Consider the following 17,343-nt stretch of genomic DNA (forward strand, 5'->3'; position numbering starts at 1 on the left):
TCTTCAAGTCCATTCTCTACGTCTGCGTCTTTATTCCTGTCCTGCCCCTAGGTTCTTCAGAACCATTTTTTTTTTTTAGATTCCATATATATGTGTTAGATTACGGTATTTGTTTTTCTCTTTCTGACTTACTTCACTCTGTAGGACAGACTCTAGATCCATCCACCTCACTACAAATAACTCCATTTCTTTTTATGGCTGAGTAATATTCCTTTAATACTTCCCTATTCAGTAGTTCTGGAGGACTATTTAATTTTATGGAAGCAGAGAGGTGAACAATCACCTTCTGAACTTAGTTTAGGCAAACCTGCATCTTCCTTCTATGATATTGTGATTTATAATAAGAAATATATGTATTAGATCTTTGTACTGTTTGTGACAAAGGAGCTCTCTGGAACTTCGTAAGTGATAAGGAGCCAAAAAGGTGAAAGGAAAGTCTTTTGTAATTCATAACAATCCCCTTTCAACCATACCTGAGTTTAGGTTAATGAGGTGACTTTCTGAAAGCCTCCACAGATAGGGGCTGGTTGTCAGGGAAACCAACCACATGATTAGAGGGTTAGAACTTCAGTCTCACTCCTGGACTTCTGGGGAGGAGGGAAGAAATGGGAGCCGGAGGTTAAGTTAATCACCAATGGCCAGTAATTTAATCAATCATGCCTATGTAGTAGAGCCTCCATAAATACTCAAAAGGAGGAGATTCAGAGAGCTTCTGGATTGGTGAATATATGGAGGTGCTGGGAAGGGGGGCACTTGGAGAGGGCACAGAGGCTTCGAGTCCTTTCCCACATAACTTGCCCTACGCATCTCCTCATCTGGCTGTTTATTTGTATCCTTTAAAATATCAGCAATAGGGGCTTCCCTGGTGGCACAGTGGTTAAGAATCCTCCTGCCAATGCATGGGACAGGGGTTTGAGCTCTGGTCTGGGAAGATCCCACATGCCGCGGAGCTACGAAGCCAGTGTGCCACAACTGCTGAGCCCGTGTGCCACAACTACTGAGCCTGCATTCTAGAGCCCACAAGACACGACTACGAGCCTGCATGCCACAACCACTGAGCCTGTGCTCTAGAGCCTGTGACCCACAACTACTGAAGCCTGTGACCCAGAACAACTGAAGCCCACGGGCCTAGAGCCCCTGCTCCGCAACAAGATAGCGCAATGAGAACCCCATGTACTGCAATGAAGAGTAGCCCCACCAGGGAAGCCCCACCATATACTTTTTGATATTAAAATCAATATAATATTTTATTCTTTTTCTAATCTGGACTCAAGCAATCTGAGTCCTCAGCTTAACCAGTGGGTGATCTTAGGTATATCCCTACTCTGCATGGTGCTTCTTTTCTTCATCTTTAATTTAAAATTCTTTATGATGATCTTTACTGTTTAGGACTTATTCCATTATGTAATAACTTTTTTTAGAGTATTAAAATACTGGCTAGCCAAGTACAGAGGGTAATGCAATTCTAGTACTTCACAAATACAAAAAAGTATTTGCCCTTTTTCCTCTTCCCTTAAGCAGAACTTCTTGGCAGCAGATTAAACAAAAGGATGGTTCCAACTTATGCTATCTCATTCAATTTCTTCTATACTTAATGTTCCTTTTTTTCATAATGCCATGTATAGCCTACTATCAAAAGAACTACTAAACATTCATTATAATTGAAATAGTAGAAAGCATGCAAAAAAGGAAATATGAAAAACCTAGTATACCCTAAGAGACAACATTCAATTCCAGATGTAACTACACAGAAAACTTAGAGTCTGTGTGGTTACATCAGTACTACATCAGTCCCAGTATTTTTGTCATGTCTATGTATATGATTATACATAGAACACTGCCTCATTTAGGGTGAAGAATCTCTTAGAATATACTAAAATCGTTCAGATAAGGCAATATTCAATTGTAGGTCATAACTCATGCAATATATTAACATCTCTCAGCTTCTAAAAAGACTGTTTTCCAAAGGTTTCACTGTTGGGTAGAGATCAAAGTGCCATTTTATAAATAGTTTACTCATTTGTCAATTGATAATACCTCCTTAGTAGGGTTGTTCTGAGAAAAAAGGGGGAGACTATACATGAAATTGCTTGAGTTAAAAAGAACTACAACAGCTAGGTTATACTGTAAGTAAAATTAAAACACTAAATTCAACTCAATGTAATTTATGGTACATGAAACTGAAAATTCTATTACTTTCTATTATAAAATATATATAAAAGTACACAAAATGTATACTTTCAGCTAAAAGAATAATAATTTTTATTGGACCCTGATATATACCCCACTCATCTTAAGAAATGGAACATTACTAATACCTTGGTGGCTCCATGGGCTTGTTCCTCTCATATTTCTCTTAACCCACTCCACAATATCCTAAATTTTGTTATACTCACTTCTTTGCTTTTACTCCTAGCATTGACATATTCAGATGTATCCCTAAAGTAACTAACTAGCTAGTTATCTATCTATCTATCCATCCATCCATCTCTATCCATCCATTCATCTTCCATCCATTTTTTGAACTTTATATATACAGAAATGCTATATGTACTTGTCCTTCAACTTCTGCAGTATCTGTCTCAGAGTAATTTCTTGACATTATCTAATTTGTCATATAATCCATAAGATTAAAAGAATTAAAGGAAATTAAAGCAGAGAAAATGAGGCACAGTGAAGCTAGCAACTTGCCACCTTGTATAGGAAGACAATGAGCAAATCTCTCTACAGTAATTCTGAAAGTAAAGCAGACCCATGACTGTCTTAGAACTTTATAGCACATTCATTTTAGCTGCAATTAAAATAAACATTTCTCTATTGTTAAGAGTACAATTAATATTTTTAAATTCACTTTACATAGCTGGTATTTTTTGCTTTCGTATTAAAGGGGCAATTATATTAAGGTGTAGTAATGATGTAAAAGCCCTCAACAATATTCCAATATAGTCCTTAATAGGAAAACAAGAACGAATTAAATAAAGAATATCAAGAGCCAATTTGTTTTTCTCTTCGGGGACAGACTATCAGAAAAGAGATAGACATATTATGGAATATTCTAATTAAAGAAGATGGCTCCTTGAATAGGTAATTAGTCTGACACTAATTAATCCAAAGATATCATTCACCTGAGTAAGTGGTGGAAGAATCTCCTTGCATATTTGCCGATTTGGTCTCTGTATTCCAATATAGTTGTATCCAGGAGTGGTCTTGTTGGAGCATAGAAGGTTCCAAGGCTTGCCTCAAGCTGTGCTGTGGAATTCAAACATAGCAGCACTAAAACAAGTGAAACTCCTTCAATTACAACAGAATACTCATGTTTGCAGTCAGTCAGGTTTTGCAAACTTGGATGAAATGTGAGCTTGTTGCAGGAAAGATGAAATTAAAATATGACAGCTGATACAAAAACAAACCTGTGTATAAACTTTCACTTGAAGCAAAGCTGACAATGACTCTGAGCAACAAAAAGCTGTCAAAACTGAAGAAATCCATAATGAATCAACCTCTCACCACAAATGGGTAATTAAAACAGTGACTCATCAGAGTAACACAGTTTGAACTAGTATTTCCAGTAAAATCAACTCACATTGTGCTCAACATTTACTCTCTTTAGCTGAAAGCAACAAACTAGCCTTTCTGCATTAGGCATTGAAATCAGTATTAGAAATGTTTAAAAAATAATACAAATAAAAATATCCTGATTGGAGTAATAATATCTCTCTATTACAACTTTAGAGAAAGACTGAAATTCCCTATACCTTCCTTAAATCCTGTCCTAAACAACAAGATTGTTGGTTTTGTCCAAGTGTGAAAGTTAACACCCCTGGGAGGTATGTTAATCTGCTTTGGTCAACTGACACCCTCCTAGGAAGGAAGGATTGGAGAGCAGGTTTTGATAAGCCAAAGGGCTAGTGATTGGGAGAAAAAAGCACATTTTGCCTAATTTACACTTTTACCAAGACATGCCAGTGGGGTTGTGTTTCCTCCAAGAAATACCTGGAAAATATGTAATTACCATAATGGTGAGAGTTGTATGAGAATACAGTTCACAGTAAGACTCCACTGATTTTTATGCTACTAGCACCAGGTTGAATGAACAATTCCTTATTTAGCAAAACTCTTTAGTTTTAAGCATATTTGGGTTTGAAAGTATTACATACCTCATCAGAGTAATTGCTATGGACTTGGCTAAGCTGTTAGTTATTTCTTTTTTAATCTCAAATCTAGACAGTAAAGTAAGATGAACTTTAGTGGTATTTTCTTTCAAAGCAGCAGTCAATTTAGATTAAAATTGAATACAGCAATGCTATTGTGAAAGCAAGCCAGATTCTCTTGCCATTGCTTGTTTTCTTGACAGCATGTTCCGTACATCTGAAATGTTTGAGCCTACATGGAATACTCGTAGCTCCCAGCACAGTTATAGATTCATTAGATAGCCCAGCTTGATGTTTAAGGAAGAAATGAAGATCTCAAAGACAACCACAGCACAGCTACAAATAAAAGAGCTCACTGGGTTCCACTAATAAGAGGAAAACAAATTACCATGTCAAATTTGTTAGATTCAGATAGAATAAATCTCAACAGAGAAGAATTGTAAATGTTTTAGAAATGTGTTTTGCAGTTACTTGGGGGAAAATGCATATACCTACTTAAAATGTACATATTCTGATAACCCAGCATCATGCAACCATTTTAATAGCCTAGTATATCATACAAGCTATTTATTTCCCTATCCACCCAATATGGTTCCTTGATAATATTCTTTATTAAGGCGGGAATTGATAATACCCATTTGTGAATTCCCTAATAATCTTTCTTACTACACAGGGATCTTACAACACAAATTCACTAAGGTGCTAGCAATTTCTCAGTGTCCTGAGTAAGAGTCAATATTTTATCTTCTTCATATTTCTTCAACTGTAAATTTAGAGTATCTTGCATGGATTATGTGTACCATAACAGGCTTTCTTTAGGGACCCTGCTACTTTTTTTTTCCTCTGCTATCTACCCAACCTGAAGAGTGTACCAATACTAATAAATAATTACTTGAGATAACTCTGCAGGTAGAAATATTACAGTAATCCTAGAACCCTAAAATTTTGAAGTTATAATCTTCTTTTTATTTTTAACTAATATTCATTGAGTACCTACTGTGGGCCAAGCACTGTGCTATGCATTTTCTCATTGCAGAAGTACTGGAATCTCCGTAGATGTGTTGGACTACCTCCAAAAAGCACATTCAATTAACATTAAATAAATATTTATTGTGGGCCTCTTATGAATTGGGGCCGTCTCATGATGCAGACTTCTTGAAAGAACATGTTCTTGCTGATTATTCTTCTCTAAAATTAGTAAAATGAAGGTTATGTACAGAATACTATCTAAACAATTTGTTTACTTTGGAAACGTAATAAAATGGAATAAGAAAATCTATAAACATGGAAAGAAAATAGTGGGGAAGAAAAGCTCTCCAGTAAAGGCCTTTTGACATGTTCCCTGTTTTCCTTACCTTGTAAATCACATACAGAAAGTTTCTCATTGGCCATTATTTCCCACTGTTAATATCAATGCTTATTACAAACATTTGAAATAAAGATATGAATGCAAGAATGTTTAGATGCATTTTACATTAAGTAAATAAATTACTCATAGTAAAAATAACATACACTGGATAACTGGCAAATATAAAAATTGATTTCATTATTGTATGTGGCACATATATTTTTTTCTTTTTTTTTTTTTTGGTTAACAGTGCCTTGTCTCTCTTTGACAATAAACATCTGAGATCCTATGGGCAAAATAACTTATTAAGAGAAGGTTGGGAAATCCAAGCACGCAGAAGGGAGAGGGGTATCAGAACTCTAAGTTAGAATGAAAACAAGAAGGAACAGCCTGGGCTGCAATTCGCTCTCTCTCTCTCTCTCTCTCTCTCTCTCTCTCTCTCACACACACACACACACACACACACACACACACACACACACACACACACAAAATCAGTGGTAAGGTCTACTGTCTGGGCAAAGAACTTGGGATGTGAAAGAAGAATACTGATGTCTAAAGTAAAGGAGAAATAAGGACTTTGTTTAGGGCCCTTTGTTTTCCAAAGCCTAGAGAGTACATGAAATTTCTCATCAAAGTGTGAAATCTGAGCATATTCTACACATGAACTTAGTCTGAAATATACAGTGACTTCATTGTGAGTTCCAACATAGGTATATACAGAAAAGTTATTACATTGACAAATACTATACAGTAAGTACCATATGGAAGTAATTATTTGATATCTCATTTTGTCAGTTTAATAGGGCATTAACATTTTTGTCTTCTAATCTCCAGTAACATGACTTCAAAACATCCTCAAAAAATAACTGACAATAAAATGTACTTCATGTATATACAAAACCCATTTATGAAATATATTTTAAGTCTGACCTTCTCTCTCTGGAGTGAGCTTTTGTCTAAGAAGATGGTTTACGATGGCAGTCATGCTGATAAAGCACTGGTATCCCAGAGTGTCCCAGTTCATACTACTCAGGATGTTTATTGCCTCATAGATCTCATCACAGTGAATGTACTGGAAGATGATGTCTACCAGGCCCAGCTGTCCTTGTGTGAAGATACCTGTCACAAAAAAATATAAAATCAAGTGAATCTTTTAAAAATAAGAAGTAGGACTTCCCTGGTGGTCCAGTGGCTAGGACTCCATGCTCCCAATGCAGGGGGGCCAGGTTCAGTCCCTGGTCAGGGAACTAGATCCCACATGCCACAACTAAAGACCCCACGTCGCAACTCAAGATCCCGCATGCCACAACTAGGGACCCTGTGTGCCACAACTAAAGATCCCACATGCTGCAACTAAAGATCCCAGATGCCACAACCAAAGATTCTGCATGCCGCAAAGAAGATCCCACAAGCGGCAGCTAACACTCAGTGCAGCCAGATAAATAAGTAAATAAATAAAAATAAAAAGTAGAATAACAAAAGAAGATTTAACTTTTCTACAAAGGAAAAAAACAGTGATCATCTCTTGCATAAAGTGCTAGAAATGTGGGATTAGTGGGGCCAAGAGTAATATGGCACTGTGGTTAAATCTTTAAATACCACCTACCAACTCCATCTAGCTTATGCTTACCATTCAGCACATATTAACTAATTTATAATCAAACTGTTCAGACTAAAAATGAAAAAACATGAGAACTTTTAGGTAAATCACGATAGCTAATTTAATTTTTTCCATCTGTCATATATATTCAGAGATAATTTTGATGTAACACAATTCTTGTTGACCAGCTTAATTAGTTCTAAGTTGCATCTGGTCTTCAGCCCTATGTACTTGGGGGTCAAAAAGTACAAATATCGGGCTTCCCTGGTGGCGCAGTGGTTGAGGGCCCGCCTGCAGATGCAGGGGACACGGGTTCGTGCCCTGGTCCGGGAGGATCCCACGTGCCATGCTCCAACCAAAAGACATGGACTGGCTGAATGGTTACAAAAACAAGACCCATAGGGCTTCCCTAGTGGCAGAGTGGTTGAGAGTCTGCCTGCTGATGCAGGGGACACGGTTTCATGCCCTGGTCCAGGAAGATCCCACGTGTCACGGAGCGGCTAGGCCCATGAGCCATGGCCGCTGGGCCTGCGCGTCCGGAGCCTGTGCTCCGCAGCGGGAGAGGCCACAACAGTGAGAGGCCCACATACCGCAAAAAAAAAAAAAAGTACAAATATCCGTGACAAATATAATGTGACTATATAAACATTTTTAGGACTGTTTTTATTAATGGGTGCTCTAAATTGATAGCTTCTTCACAGATACCACATACCAATTTATTTTAAATTGGCATTGAGATTATTCTCTTCTATTGTTAGTAAGAAATTATCAGGATTAATCTTGTTATTGATCCACTTTCACAACTAAGATCTACTATAAAATATCTTAGAACAACATAAACACATTTGCTTACCCTTTTAAAATGAAAGAAAATCCACTTCTAAGCTTAGAGAAGCGAGAGCACAAAACAAAGGGGGGTGGACTCTGTTCTAGTTTTATCTTATTATCTTTTTAAATATGGCTGATCTCATTTGAAACTAACAATTTCTGTGAAATTAACTGAAATAAGTATTATTAGTGCTTTTAAGGAGTTTGGTTTTTTTTTAATCTTTAAAAAGTAGCTATCTGTAAAATCTTTTTCCTTCCACAAATGTTTACTGATTTGAGTGAAACTACAGAAACTTCTCAGTACAAATAATCATAAAGCTAAATGAGAAAACATATGTGAAATTATTTGGAATCTGTGAAGTATATAAAGTAAAAACAGGGAAACAAAGATAAAAAATTGCAAACTTTGCTTCTGAAATTATGCAAGCTAGAGACAACAGTAGGGCTTTAAAACATGCTGAGAGATAAAAATGAATTAGCCTAGAAGTCTATAATTGTATAACAAAGCATTGAAAATTCATGAAGAAAAAACATTCTTAATAACAGAGCTCTAAAACAATAAAGCAAAAACTATCAAACTAAAAGGAGAGAAAGTCAAATCTACATTTATCATTGGAGATTTCAGCATTTCTCTCTGATTATTTGATAAAAACATATAAACAGAAAATCTGTAAATATAGAAAACACTTGAAAAACATCAATAAATTTGACCTAATTGAAATTTATACAACGCTTCACCAACAATGGCAGAATACACATTCTTTTTAAGTGCACATATAACACCAACCTGATGGAGCATATTCTGGGAGATAAAACAAGCCTCAATAAATTTAAATGCTTTGAAAGTATACAGAATAGGTTCCCAGACCACAATAGAACTAAATTAGATATCAAAACAGAAAGATATCTAGATGATTTTTAGTGTCTAAGGATTTATACACCAAGATTTTCAAGGGAGAAAATATTCCCCTTATATCCTCAGTGTGCTGGTAAATCTAAGTGATGTAAATACTCCCACCATGGCTGATTTCAAGCACTAATGTGATGTCATGGAACAAGTGATGCACCACTGCACACTGTTATGTAATATTTCTACCATACAGATAAAATAAGTGTAAATAACCTCAAGGGTATAGATAATAGCAAAATGTAGTAAAATAACTAGGAAATGGGAAAAAAATATATCTTGAAAATCTTTAAATATTTAGAAATTAATCAACACTGTTCTAAATAACCTATGGGTCAAAGAAGAAAACACAAATTAGAAAATATTTTGAAATGAATAAAAATAAAAATATAACATCAAAATTTGTGAGATGTAGCTGTGGTTATAGTATTACTTAGAGGGAAATTACCAGCATTAAATATTCAATTACAAAAGAAAAAGGGTCTGAAATCAACAATCCAAGCTTCCACATTAAGAACCTAGAGAAAGAAGAGCAAATTAGACCTAAAATAAAATAGAAGGAGATAATAAAAATATGTAAATAAATAATAGAGAAAGTCAATGAACACAAAAGCTGGTTCTTTGAAACAATTTGTAAAATTGACCAACTTCTGCCAAATTGAGAAAAAAGGTATAGATAATAGCAAAATGTAGTAAAATAACTAGGAAATGGGAAAAAAATATATCTTGAAAATCTTTAAATATTTAGAAATTAATCAACACTGTTCTAAATAACCTATGGGTCAAAGAAGAAAACACAAATTAGAAAATATTTTGAAATGAATAAAAATAAAAATATAACATCAAAATTTGTGAGATGTAGCTGTGGTTATAGTATTACTTAGAGGGAAATTACCAGCATTAAATATTCAATTACAAAAGAAAAAGGGTCTGAAATCAACAATCCAAGCTTCCACATTAAGAACCTAGAGAAAGAAGAGCAAATTAGACCTAAAATAAAATAGAAGGAGATAATAAAAATATGTAAATAAATAATAGAGAAAGTCAATGAACACAAAAGCTGGTTCTTTGAAACAATTTGTAAAATTGACCAACTTCTGCCAAATTGAGAAAAAAAGAAGATACATTTATCAATATTAAGAATAATCATAGCACTACACACATTAAAAAATAAGTGAATAATATGCTAACTTTAAAGAAATAAATGTAGCTTAAATGAAATAGATTCCTTGAAAGATACAAATTATCAAAGCTCATTCAAGAAGAAATGAACAGACAACCTGAATGATCCTATATTATTTAAATTTGAATTTGCAGTTTAAAAACCTTTACACACACACACACACACACACACACAAAACCAGATGCCTTCACTGGTGAATTCTCTCAAACAATAAGAAATAATATCACCTCTACACAACTCAAAATATAAGAGGAGGGAATATTTCCTAATTCATTTAATGATATCAGCATTACATTGATACCAAAAATGACAAAACATTACAGGAAAAGAAAAAGAAAATTGCAAACCAGTATCTCCCATAAGCAGATACAAAAATCCTTAAAAAAATATTAGCAAATCCAGCAACATATTGAAAAGATAATACATCATGAACAAGAGAGATTTATCCCACAAATGCAAGGTTGCTGAAACATCTGAAAACTGATCAACATAATTCACTATATGACCAGAAAAAACATATAATCATTTCAATACATGCAGAAAAGCACTTGAAAAAATTGAACATCCACTCACGCTAATATATATCAGCAGACTAGGAATGGAAGGGGACTTCCTCAACCTCGATAACATCATACATACATACAGTGAAAGATTAAATGCTATCCACCTAAGATTGGAAACAAAGCAAGGATATCTTCCCTTGCCACTTCTATTTAATATTGTACTGTCCTAGCTAGTAAAATAGGGAAGAAAACAAAATAAAAGGCATACATGTTGGATAAGAATATATAAAACTTGTTTTTAACTGAAGTTGTCATAGTCATCCATGTAGAAAATCCTAAGTAATCTACAATAAAAAGTTACTACAACTAAGAAATGAGTTTACCAGGGTTGCAAGATACATGGTCAATATTTTAAATTTTTATTTTTATATAACCCAATGAACAATTAAAAGTTGTAATCAAAAATAATAATTACGATAGCATCCAAAAACATGAACAAACTATGTACAAGATCTTTACACTTTAAACTATAAAACACTGCTGAGAGAAATTAAAGACCGGAATAAATAGAGATGTTGTGTTCATAAATTGGGAGACTCAATATTGTTAAATTGTCATTCCATCCCATATTGATCGATAGATTCAATGTAATCTCAATCAAAATCTCACCAGGTGTTTTTGTAGAAATTGACAAGTCAGTTTTAAAACTTACACAGAAATTCAAAACATCTAGAGTAGCCAAAACAATTTTGAAAAGAGGAACAGAGACTTCCCTGGTGGTCCAGTGGTTGAGACTTCACCTTCTAGTGCAGGGGGTGTGGGTTCAATCCCTGGTCGGGGAGCTAAGATCCCACATGCCTCGTGGCCAAAAAAAACAAAACATAAAACAGAAGCAATATTGTAACAAATGCAATAAAGACTTTAAAAATGGTCCACATCAAAAAAAAAAAGAACAAAGTTGGAGGACTAATAGTCCTGGCTTCAAGAATTACTGTAAAGCCACAGTAATTAAGACAGTGTAGTACTCACTAAAGTATATACATATAGATCAGTGGACAAGAACAGAGTCTTTTCATAGTTACACACACACATATGATCAAGGGAATTCAATGGAGGAAGGATAGTCTTTCCAACAGTTGCTGCTGGAACAACTGAATATTCATATTAAAAAATTAATTTCAACTCATACCTCACACCATACAGAAAAAATTACTTGTATCAGACAATAAACCTAATTGTAAGAGCTAAAACCATAAAATTTCTAGAAGAAAAAAAGGTTCGACAAAAATTTCTTTGATAGCACATAAAAAGCATAAGCCATAAAATTAAAAAATCCAAGAATTGGCTTTCATCAAAACTAAAACTTCTGCTACCTAAAAAACTGTTAAGAAAATGAAAAGATAAATTACAGGATGGAAGAAAATATTCACAATACTAGCATCCTACAAAGGACTTTTGTTCAGAATATATAAAAACTCTTACAACTCAATAATAAATAAACAATCCAATTAAACTTGGGCAAAAGATTTGAAGATATACTTCATCAGAGAAGATACATGGCAAATAAGCACATAAAAGATGCCCAGCTCCAAAGGCTTATCAGGGAAATGCCAACTAAAACCACTATACACCTACTACAATGGCTAAAATTAAAAAGACCATTAATGCCAAGTTTTGGTGAGGATGTGGAATAACTGGAACTCCAAAATAGTTTCTTCTTAAGTTAATCGTAAACTTAGCATATGGCCCAGCCATTCTACTCTTACGTTTTTCCCAAGAGAAATTAAAATAGATGTCATACATCTATTTTACATACATTTGTACATAGTTTGTACACAGTACTATGTACTATGTACATTTGTACATAGTTTGTGGACACAAAAACTAGTACAAGAAAGTACATAGCATTTTCAATGATATTGGCTTAAATTTGGAAACAACCCAAATGTCCATCCACATGTGAAAAGATACACAAATTGTGACTTATCTATATAATAGAATACTACTCAGTAATATAAGTGAAAATTTACAGATATACCTACAGATATACATACATACATGTAAGTGAAAATTTACAGATATACATACAAAATTTACAGATATACATACAGTATGTATACATACATCCCAGTAGAATACTACTCAGTAATGTAAGTGAAAATTTACAGATATACATGGAAGAGTCTCACAGACTCTTCCATACTTACTGAGTGAAAGTAGCAAGACACAAAAGAGGACCTATTTTTTGAGTATATTTCTATGAAATTCTAGAAAAAGCAGATCTCATCTGTAACAGACAGCAGATCAATGCACTTTAGCTTTAAGGGAGGCAGGGATTGACTGCAAAGGGGTTGAGAGAATTTTGAGGGTGAGGGAAATGTTTTACATCTTGATTGTGGTGGTAATCATGAGGATATACATATTTGCCAAAACTCATTGACCTACGCATTTTTAAAACAGGTACAATTAATTTTATGTAAATTATACCTGAATAAACTTGATTTAAAAATCCATCATCACTCTAGAAAGCAGAATGCTGTCTGGAACAGCAATCCATCTAAAATGATATAAAATCTAGTTTTAAGATGACTAGGCATCTAATAAAGTATCTGACATATCCTTCCAGCAATAAATTACCACCAATTACCACTTGGGTAAAGTAAAATTTAAATAACTCATTAAAAATAACTCTTTTAAAGAACACATACTTCTTACAAAAGTTCTATGAGAAAAATCAGACTACTTGTTTTTTAGATAGAGTGACAAACACACACATGCACACACATTGCCTGTGATTTTCAAAATCCTATGAGAGGGAAGAAGTTAGCTTTATTTGTTTAATATCATCATTTGAACTTTTAACCTTTTCCTAACTTTGTAGGTGTTATGAAGCACTGTGGGAGCACTCTGGGTAGATGGAATACTCAACACCACTATGGAAAGGAGGAGTGTGAGAGCACATGCTGTGATTGGTGAGCTACTAGGGAAGCACAGCTGGGGAGATGAAGCCAGAGAGGCAGACAGGCTTATTAACCACTGAAGGATTTCAGGCTGTAGAATCCATGACCAAATCTGCACTCTGGTGGCAGTTCAGGGGATTAATTGAGCGGTGGGTTGGGAAGATTGGAAGACAGAAGATTACAGATAGAGGGCCACTGCTTGATCATGGTAAAATAGCGAAGATCTAGATTAAGGTAATGACAGCAAGGATGAATAGAATGAGACGTTTTTGACAGTACGTATTTAGAAAGGCAGAATTGATGGGATTTGGTAGTTGATTGGATATGGCATCAGGGGTGAGGGAGGATTCTAGGATAACTTCTGACTTGGGATTCTGTCTGTCTAAATAACTGTACCATCCCTCAAATTGGAGAATATAGGAGGAGAAGCAGGGAAAAAGATTATGACTTCATATCTGCACATAATAAATCTGTATACCTGTGTACATTCAGGGGGAGGTATCCAGCAAGCCAGGTTAATATGTGGATGTGGAGCGAGGAGTGGTCTGGGCTGAAGTCAGAGATAGGATACCAAAATCAAAAATAAACTCTCAATCTGTATAAAATGGGAGGAGAGCTAAAAATGGAACCCCAGAGAGCCTCAATATTTTCATGAGGGGGCAGAAGAAGAGCATAAAAAAGTGATGAAAAGTTGCATCTGGAGTCATAGAAGCAAATACGATGAGAGTTCTATGATGGTGAAAGTGTTCAGCAACCATCAAATGCTGAAAAGTCATCAAGTAACATAAGAGAAATATGTGTATCAAGTAGGATGTCACTAGTGACCTTTCCAAGAGCATTTCCAGGATAACACTGAAGAAAAGAGTCAGAAGGCAGTGCTGTAAGGGGTGAATGGGAGGTGAAGAGCAGAGAAATTCAGTGTTCACTACTATTTCAATGAGTTTGACTATGAAAGGAAGGTGAACATTTGATTAATAACAGAGGGGAAATAATTTTAAAGAAGAGATGTATGCATGCTTCTTTGTTTCATGGTGTGGCTTGGGCCTGTACCTGATGATGTAGCAAAATTCATGGGGAGAGTGGGGAAGGTGACAGAGTAAAGGTATCAAAGGGAATGCTATGGGACCCAGAGTGGAACCAGTGGTGGAACTAGTCTTAGACAAGAGGAAGGCTCCTTTTCCACTGAATTGAAACTGAAAAGATTTATGTACATGTAGGTAAGTCATTGGGTGGGTGGTGAGGAGCAGATAAAGTTAATGAGGTGCCAATTAAAAGGTGAGATTCTCCGATGAGAGGGCAAGGAGCTAGCTGATCATGTGAGTTTAAAGACAGCAGTGAAGGCTGGAAAAGGTACTGATGAGAATGGAAAAGCTTTAATATCTCAGTAATATAATTAGGGACTCCTCTTAATCCCAGTATATGTATATGAAAATATGAATAATGATTGTCAGGTAAAGAAATTCTTTTTACACATTGCTTCCACATAGGAGGATGACACTTCTAGCTCCCTCCTGAGGAAGACACGTTTTTTGCATTCTTGCAACAGTGGTGATGGCCTTTTAACCACAGTGCATTTGTGCGATAATTATAAGGATTTAGAATGGAAGCCCTAGGCTTGCAACAGAGTTTTCTTTCAACATAACACTAACTGACCTATTCTAAGAGTCAAATTCCCAAAATCTTAGCATCTTGGCAGTAGCCACTGACACGTTTACATATGATAGCATTCTATTTTAAACTATGATCTATCTCAGCTTCTTACATTGTAAGCTACACCTTTCATGTCAAAATTTCCAAAGGCTTGCATAACAAGCATATGAAAAACATCTCATAAATGCTCCCTAGTGGGGAAACTGCACAGGCAACTACCTGTTTATATATGCAGTAACTTGAATTATACATGAAAATTCCACATGGATGCCCAGAATCAGCACTGTGTTAATTCAAGAAGTATATTAAAATTTCTGGATGTATTTAGTAGCAGATCCTAAGAAAAATCTGTTCTTTAAACAGGGTTTTCTTTAAAAAAAAAAAAAAAAAAAAAAAAAAAAGATCTGTTAGCTGGAATCTACTGTTTCAAGGAATCTACTCTTCCTAGGAAAAATAATCTGTAATAAACATTAATCTTATAATACATTTTCAAAAATGCTGGGAAACTTCATCTTTAGATCCTTTAAAGAGCCTGTAAAATTTCCCTATTCTATAAAACTTCAGTCATATTGAAAATAAAATTTAAATGATAAATGTCAGTTGCAGAAGTTATCACCTTTTCATTTGAATGCTTGACTTCTATTGGATAATTCTCTTCCAAGAGACCTACTTGGGAAAAAGAGGTGACAGCCAACTCATTGCCTAATTGATTTAGGAACAGTGCCCAGGGAGATAGTCCAATTAAGTTTACAAGCTGGCAATTAGCAGGAAGCCCTCTAAATCCCTACACTGAGAGCCTGTTTACTTTAGTAAGAAGGCAAATGTGCTAGGGATAGGAAGAGAAAGCTGTGCTTTTTGCAAAGCTGTTGTGAGTAGGCCCACAAGGCAGGGCTGAAGAAAGGCTAGGTATACGTCAGAAGACAGCCTTCTGTTTGACAGGTAACTTGGGTTATTGAGAGAGAGAGAAAGGCGGGGGGTGTTTTAACAAATATGCAAAACATGTAACATCCACTTTAATAAGTGTTGAGTATAGAGACATACCACTGTTAAATGTATAGTTGGGCAAAGTAGATAGAACTGGATTATCTCATAATAAATGAGATTCCAAACATATTTTTCTTGGACAATACTGACATTATGAATGGATTTAGTTGCATTTTTAATATGTGGAAAGAACATAGCCCTCACATTATACCCCTGATATCTTTCAAGTTAGTCATTTTCATTAGATTTATTTCATGTGTTCAATTTCAGAGGCAAGTAGATCCATAAAAAAACAAAGTAAACTGACAGCTATTTAACAAACACTACAATGTCTTTAAAAACTTAACTGCGTAGCACAGAGCCAAATCTTGTAAGGGGTTTTAAAATGTATTTACTTTTCTATGTTTTCAAGTTGAGGTGATGCGCATTAATTGATATCTGTTTTTTAAAACCTAAGTGAGGTTCTTTCAAGAATGTTAAATTATACAAAACTGGCTAAAGGGACTTCCCTGGTGGTGCAGTGGTTAAGAATCCACCTGCCAATGCAGGGGACACAGGTCGACCCCTGGTCCAGGAAGATCCACATGCCGTGGAGCAACTAAGCTTGTGCGCCACAACTACTGAGCCTGTGCTCTAGAGCCTGCGAGCCACAACTACCGAGCCCGTGCTCCATAATAAGAGAAGCCACCGTAGTGAGAAGCCTGCGCACTGCAACAAAGAGCAGCCCCCCACTCTCCACAACTAGAGAAAGCCCACTTACAGCCAAAAAAATAAAAATAAATACCCAACTCTAAAAAAAAAAAAACAACAAACTGCCTAAAGGATATCATGTATTTCAGGACATAGCCAGTAATGCAAAACTACAAAAGGCAAAAAAATCACAATAATAAAATTCTGCTTTAAAGCTTCCTGGTTGAAATGGGATACATTAATACACATTTTCCCAAATACTGATAAACACTTTTGAATATTTTTATCTAAAATCTTTAGCAAATTCTAACTAAATATTTCCTTTCTCTTTTTTAAAACACTTGCTTTCCACATTTCCAACCTGGGAAGAAATGGACACTTATAATCTAAAATAATTTTAATAGAAAAGTATTACAGAATTTTGTAATGGACATACTTTTAATATATTCTCATGTGTACTATTTCTTAAGGATTTTTTTTTTTTTTTTTTTTTTTTTTTTTTTTTTTTGTGTTACGTGGGCCTCTCCCTTCTGTGG

General features: G+C 35.1%; 1 protein-coding gene across 1 annotated transcript in view; it reads right to left on the minus strand.

Moving 5' to 3' along the window:
* WDPCP (WD repeat containing planar cell polarity effector) overlaps window positions 1–17,343 on the minus strand; it is a 460,096-nt gene that overhangs the window by 267,589 nt on the left and 175,164 nt on the right. The window contains exons 12-13 of the mRNA XM_055088850.1: window positions 6,433–6,621; window positions 3,126–3,249 (exon numbers count right to left, since the gene is read on the minus strand). Of these exons, the coding sequence (XP_054944825.1) occupies window positions 3,126–3,249; window positions 6,433–6,621 (313 nt within the window). The remainder of the gene's footprint in view (window positions 1–3,125; window positions 3,250–6,432; window positions 6,622–17,343) is intronic.

This window comes from Physeter macrocephalus, chromosome 12 (genome assembly GCF_002837175.3).
Source record: "Physeter macrocephalus isolate SW-GA chromosome 12, ASM283717v5, whole genome shotgun sequence".
Taxonomy (NCBI): domain Eukaryota; kingdom Metazoa; phylum Chordata; class Mammalia; order Artiodactyla; family Physeteridae; genus Physeter; species Physeter macrocephalus.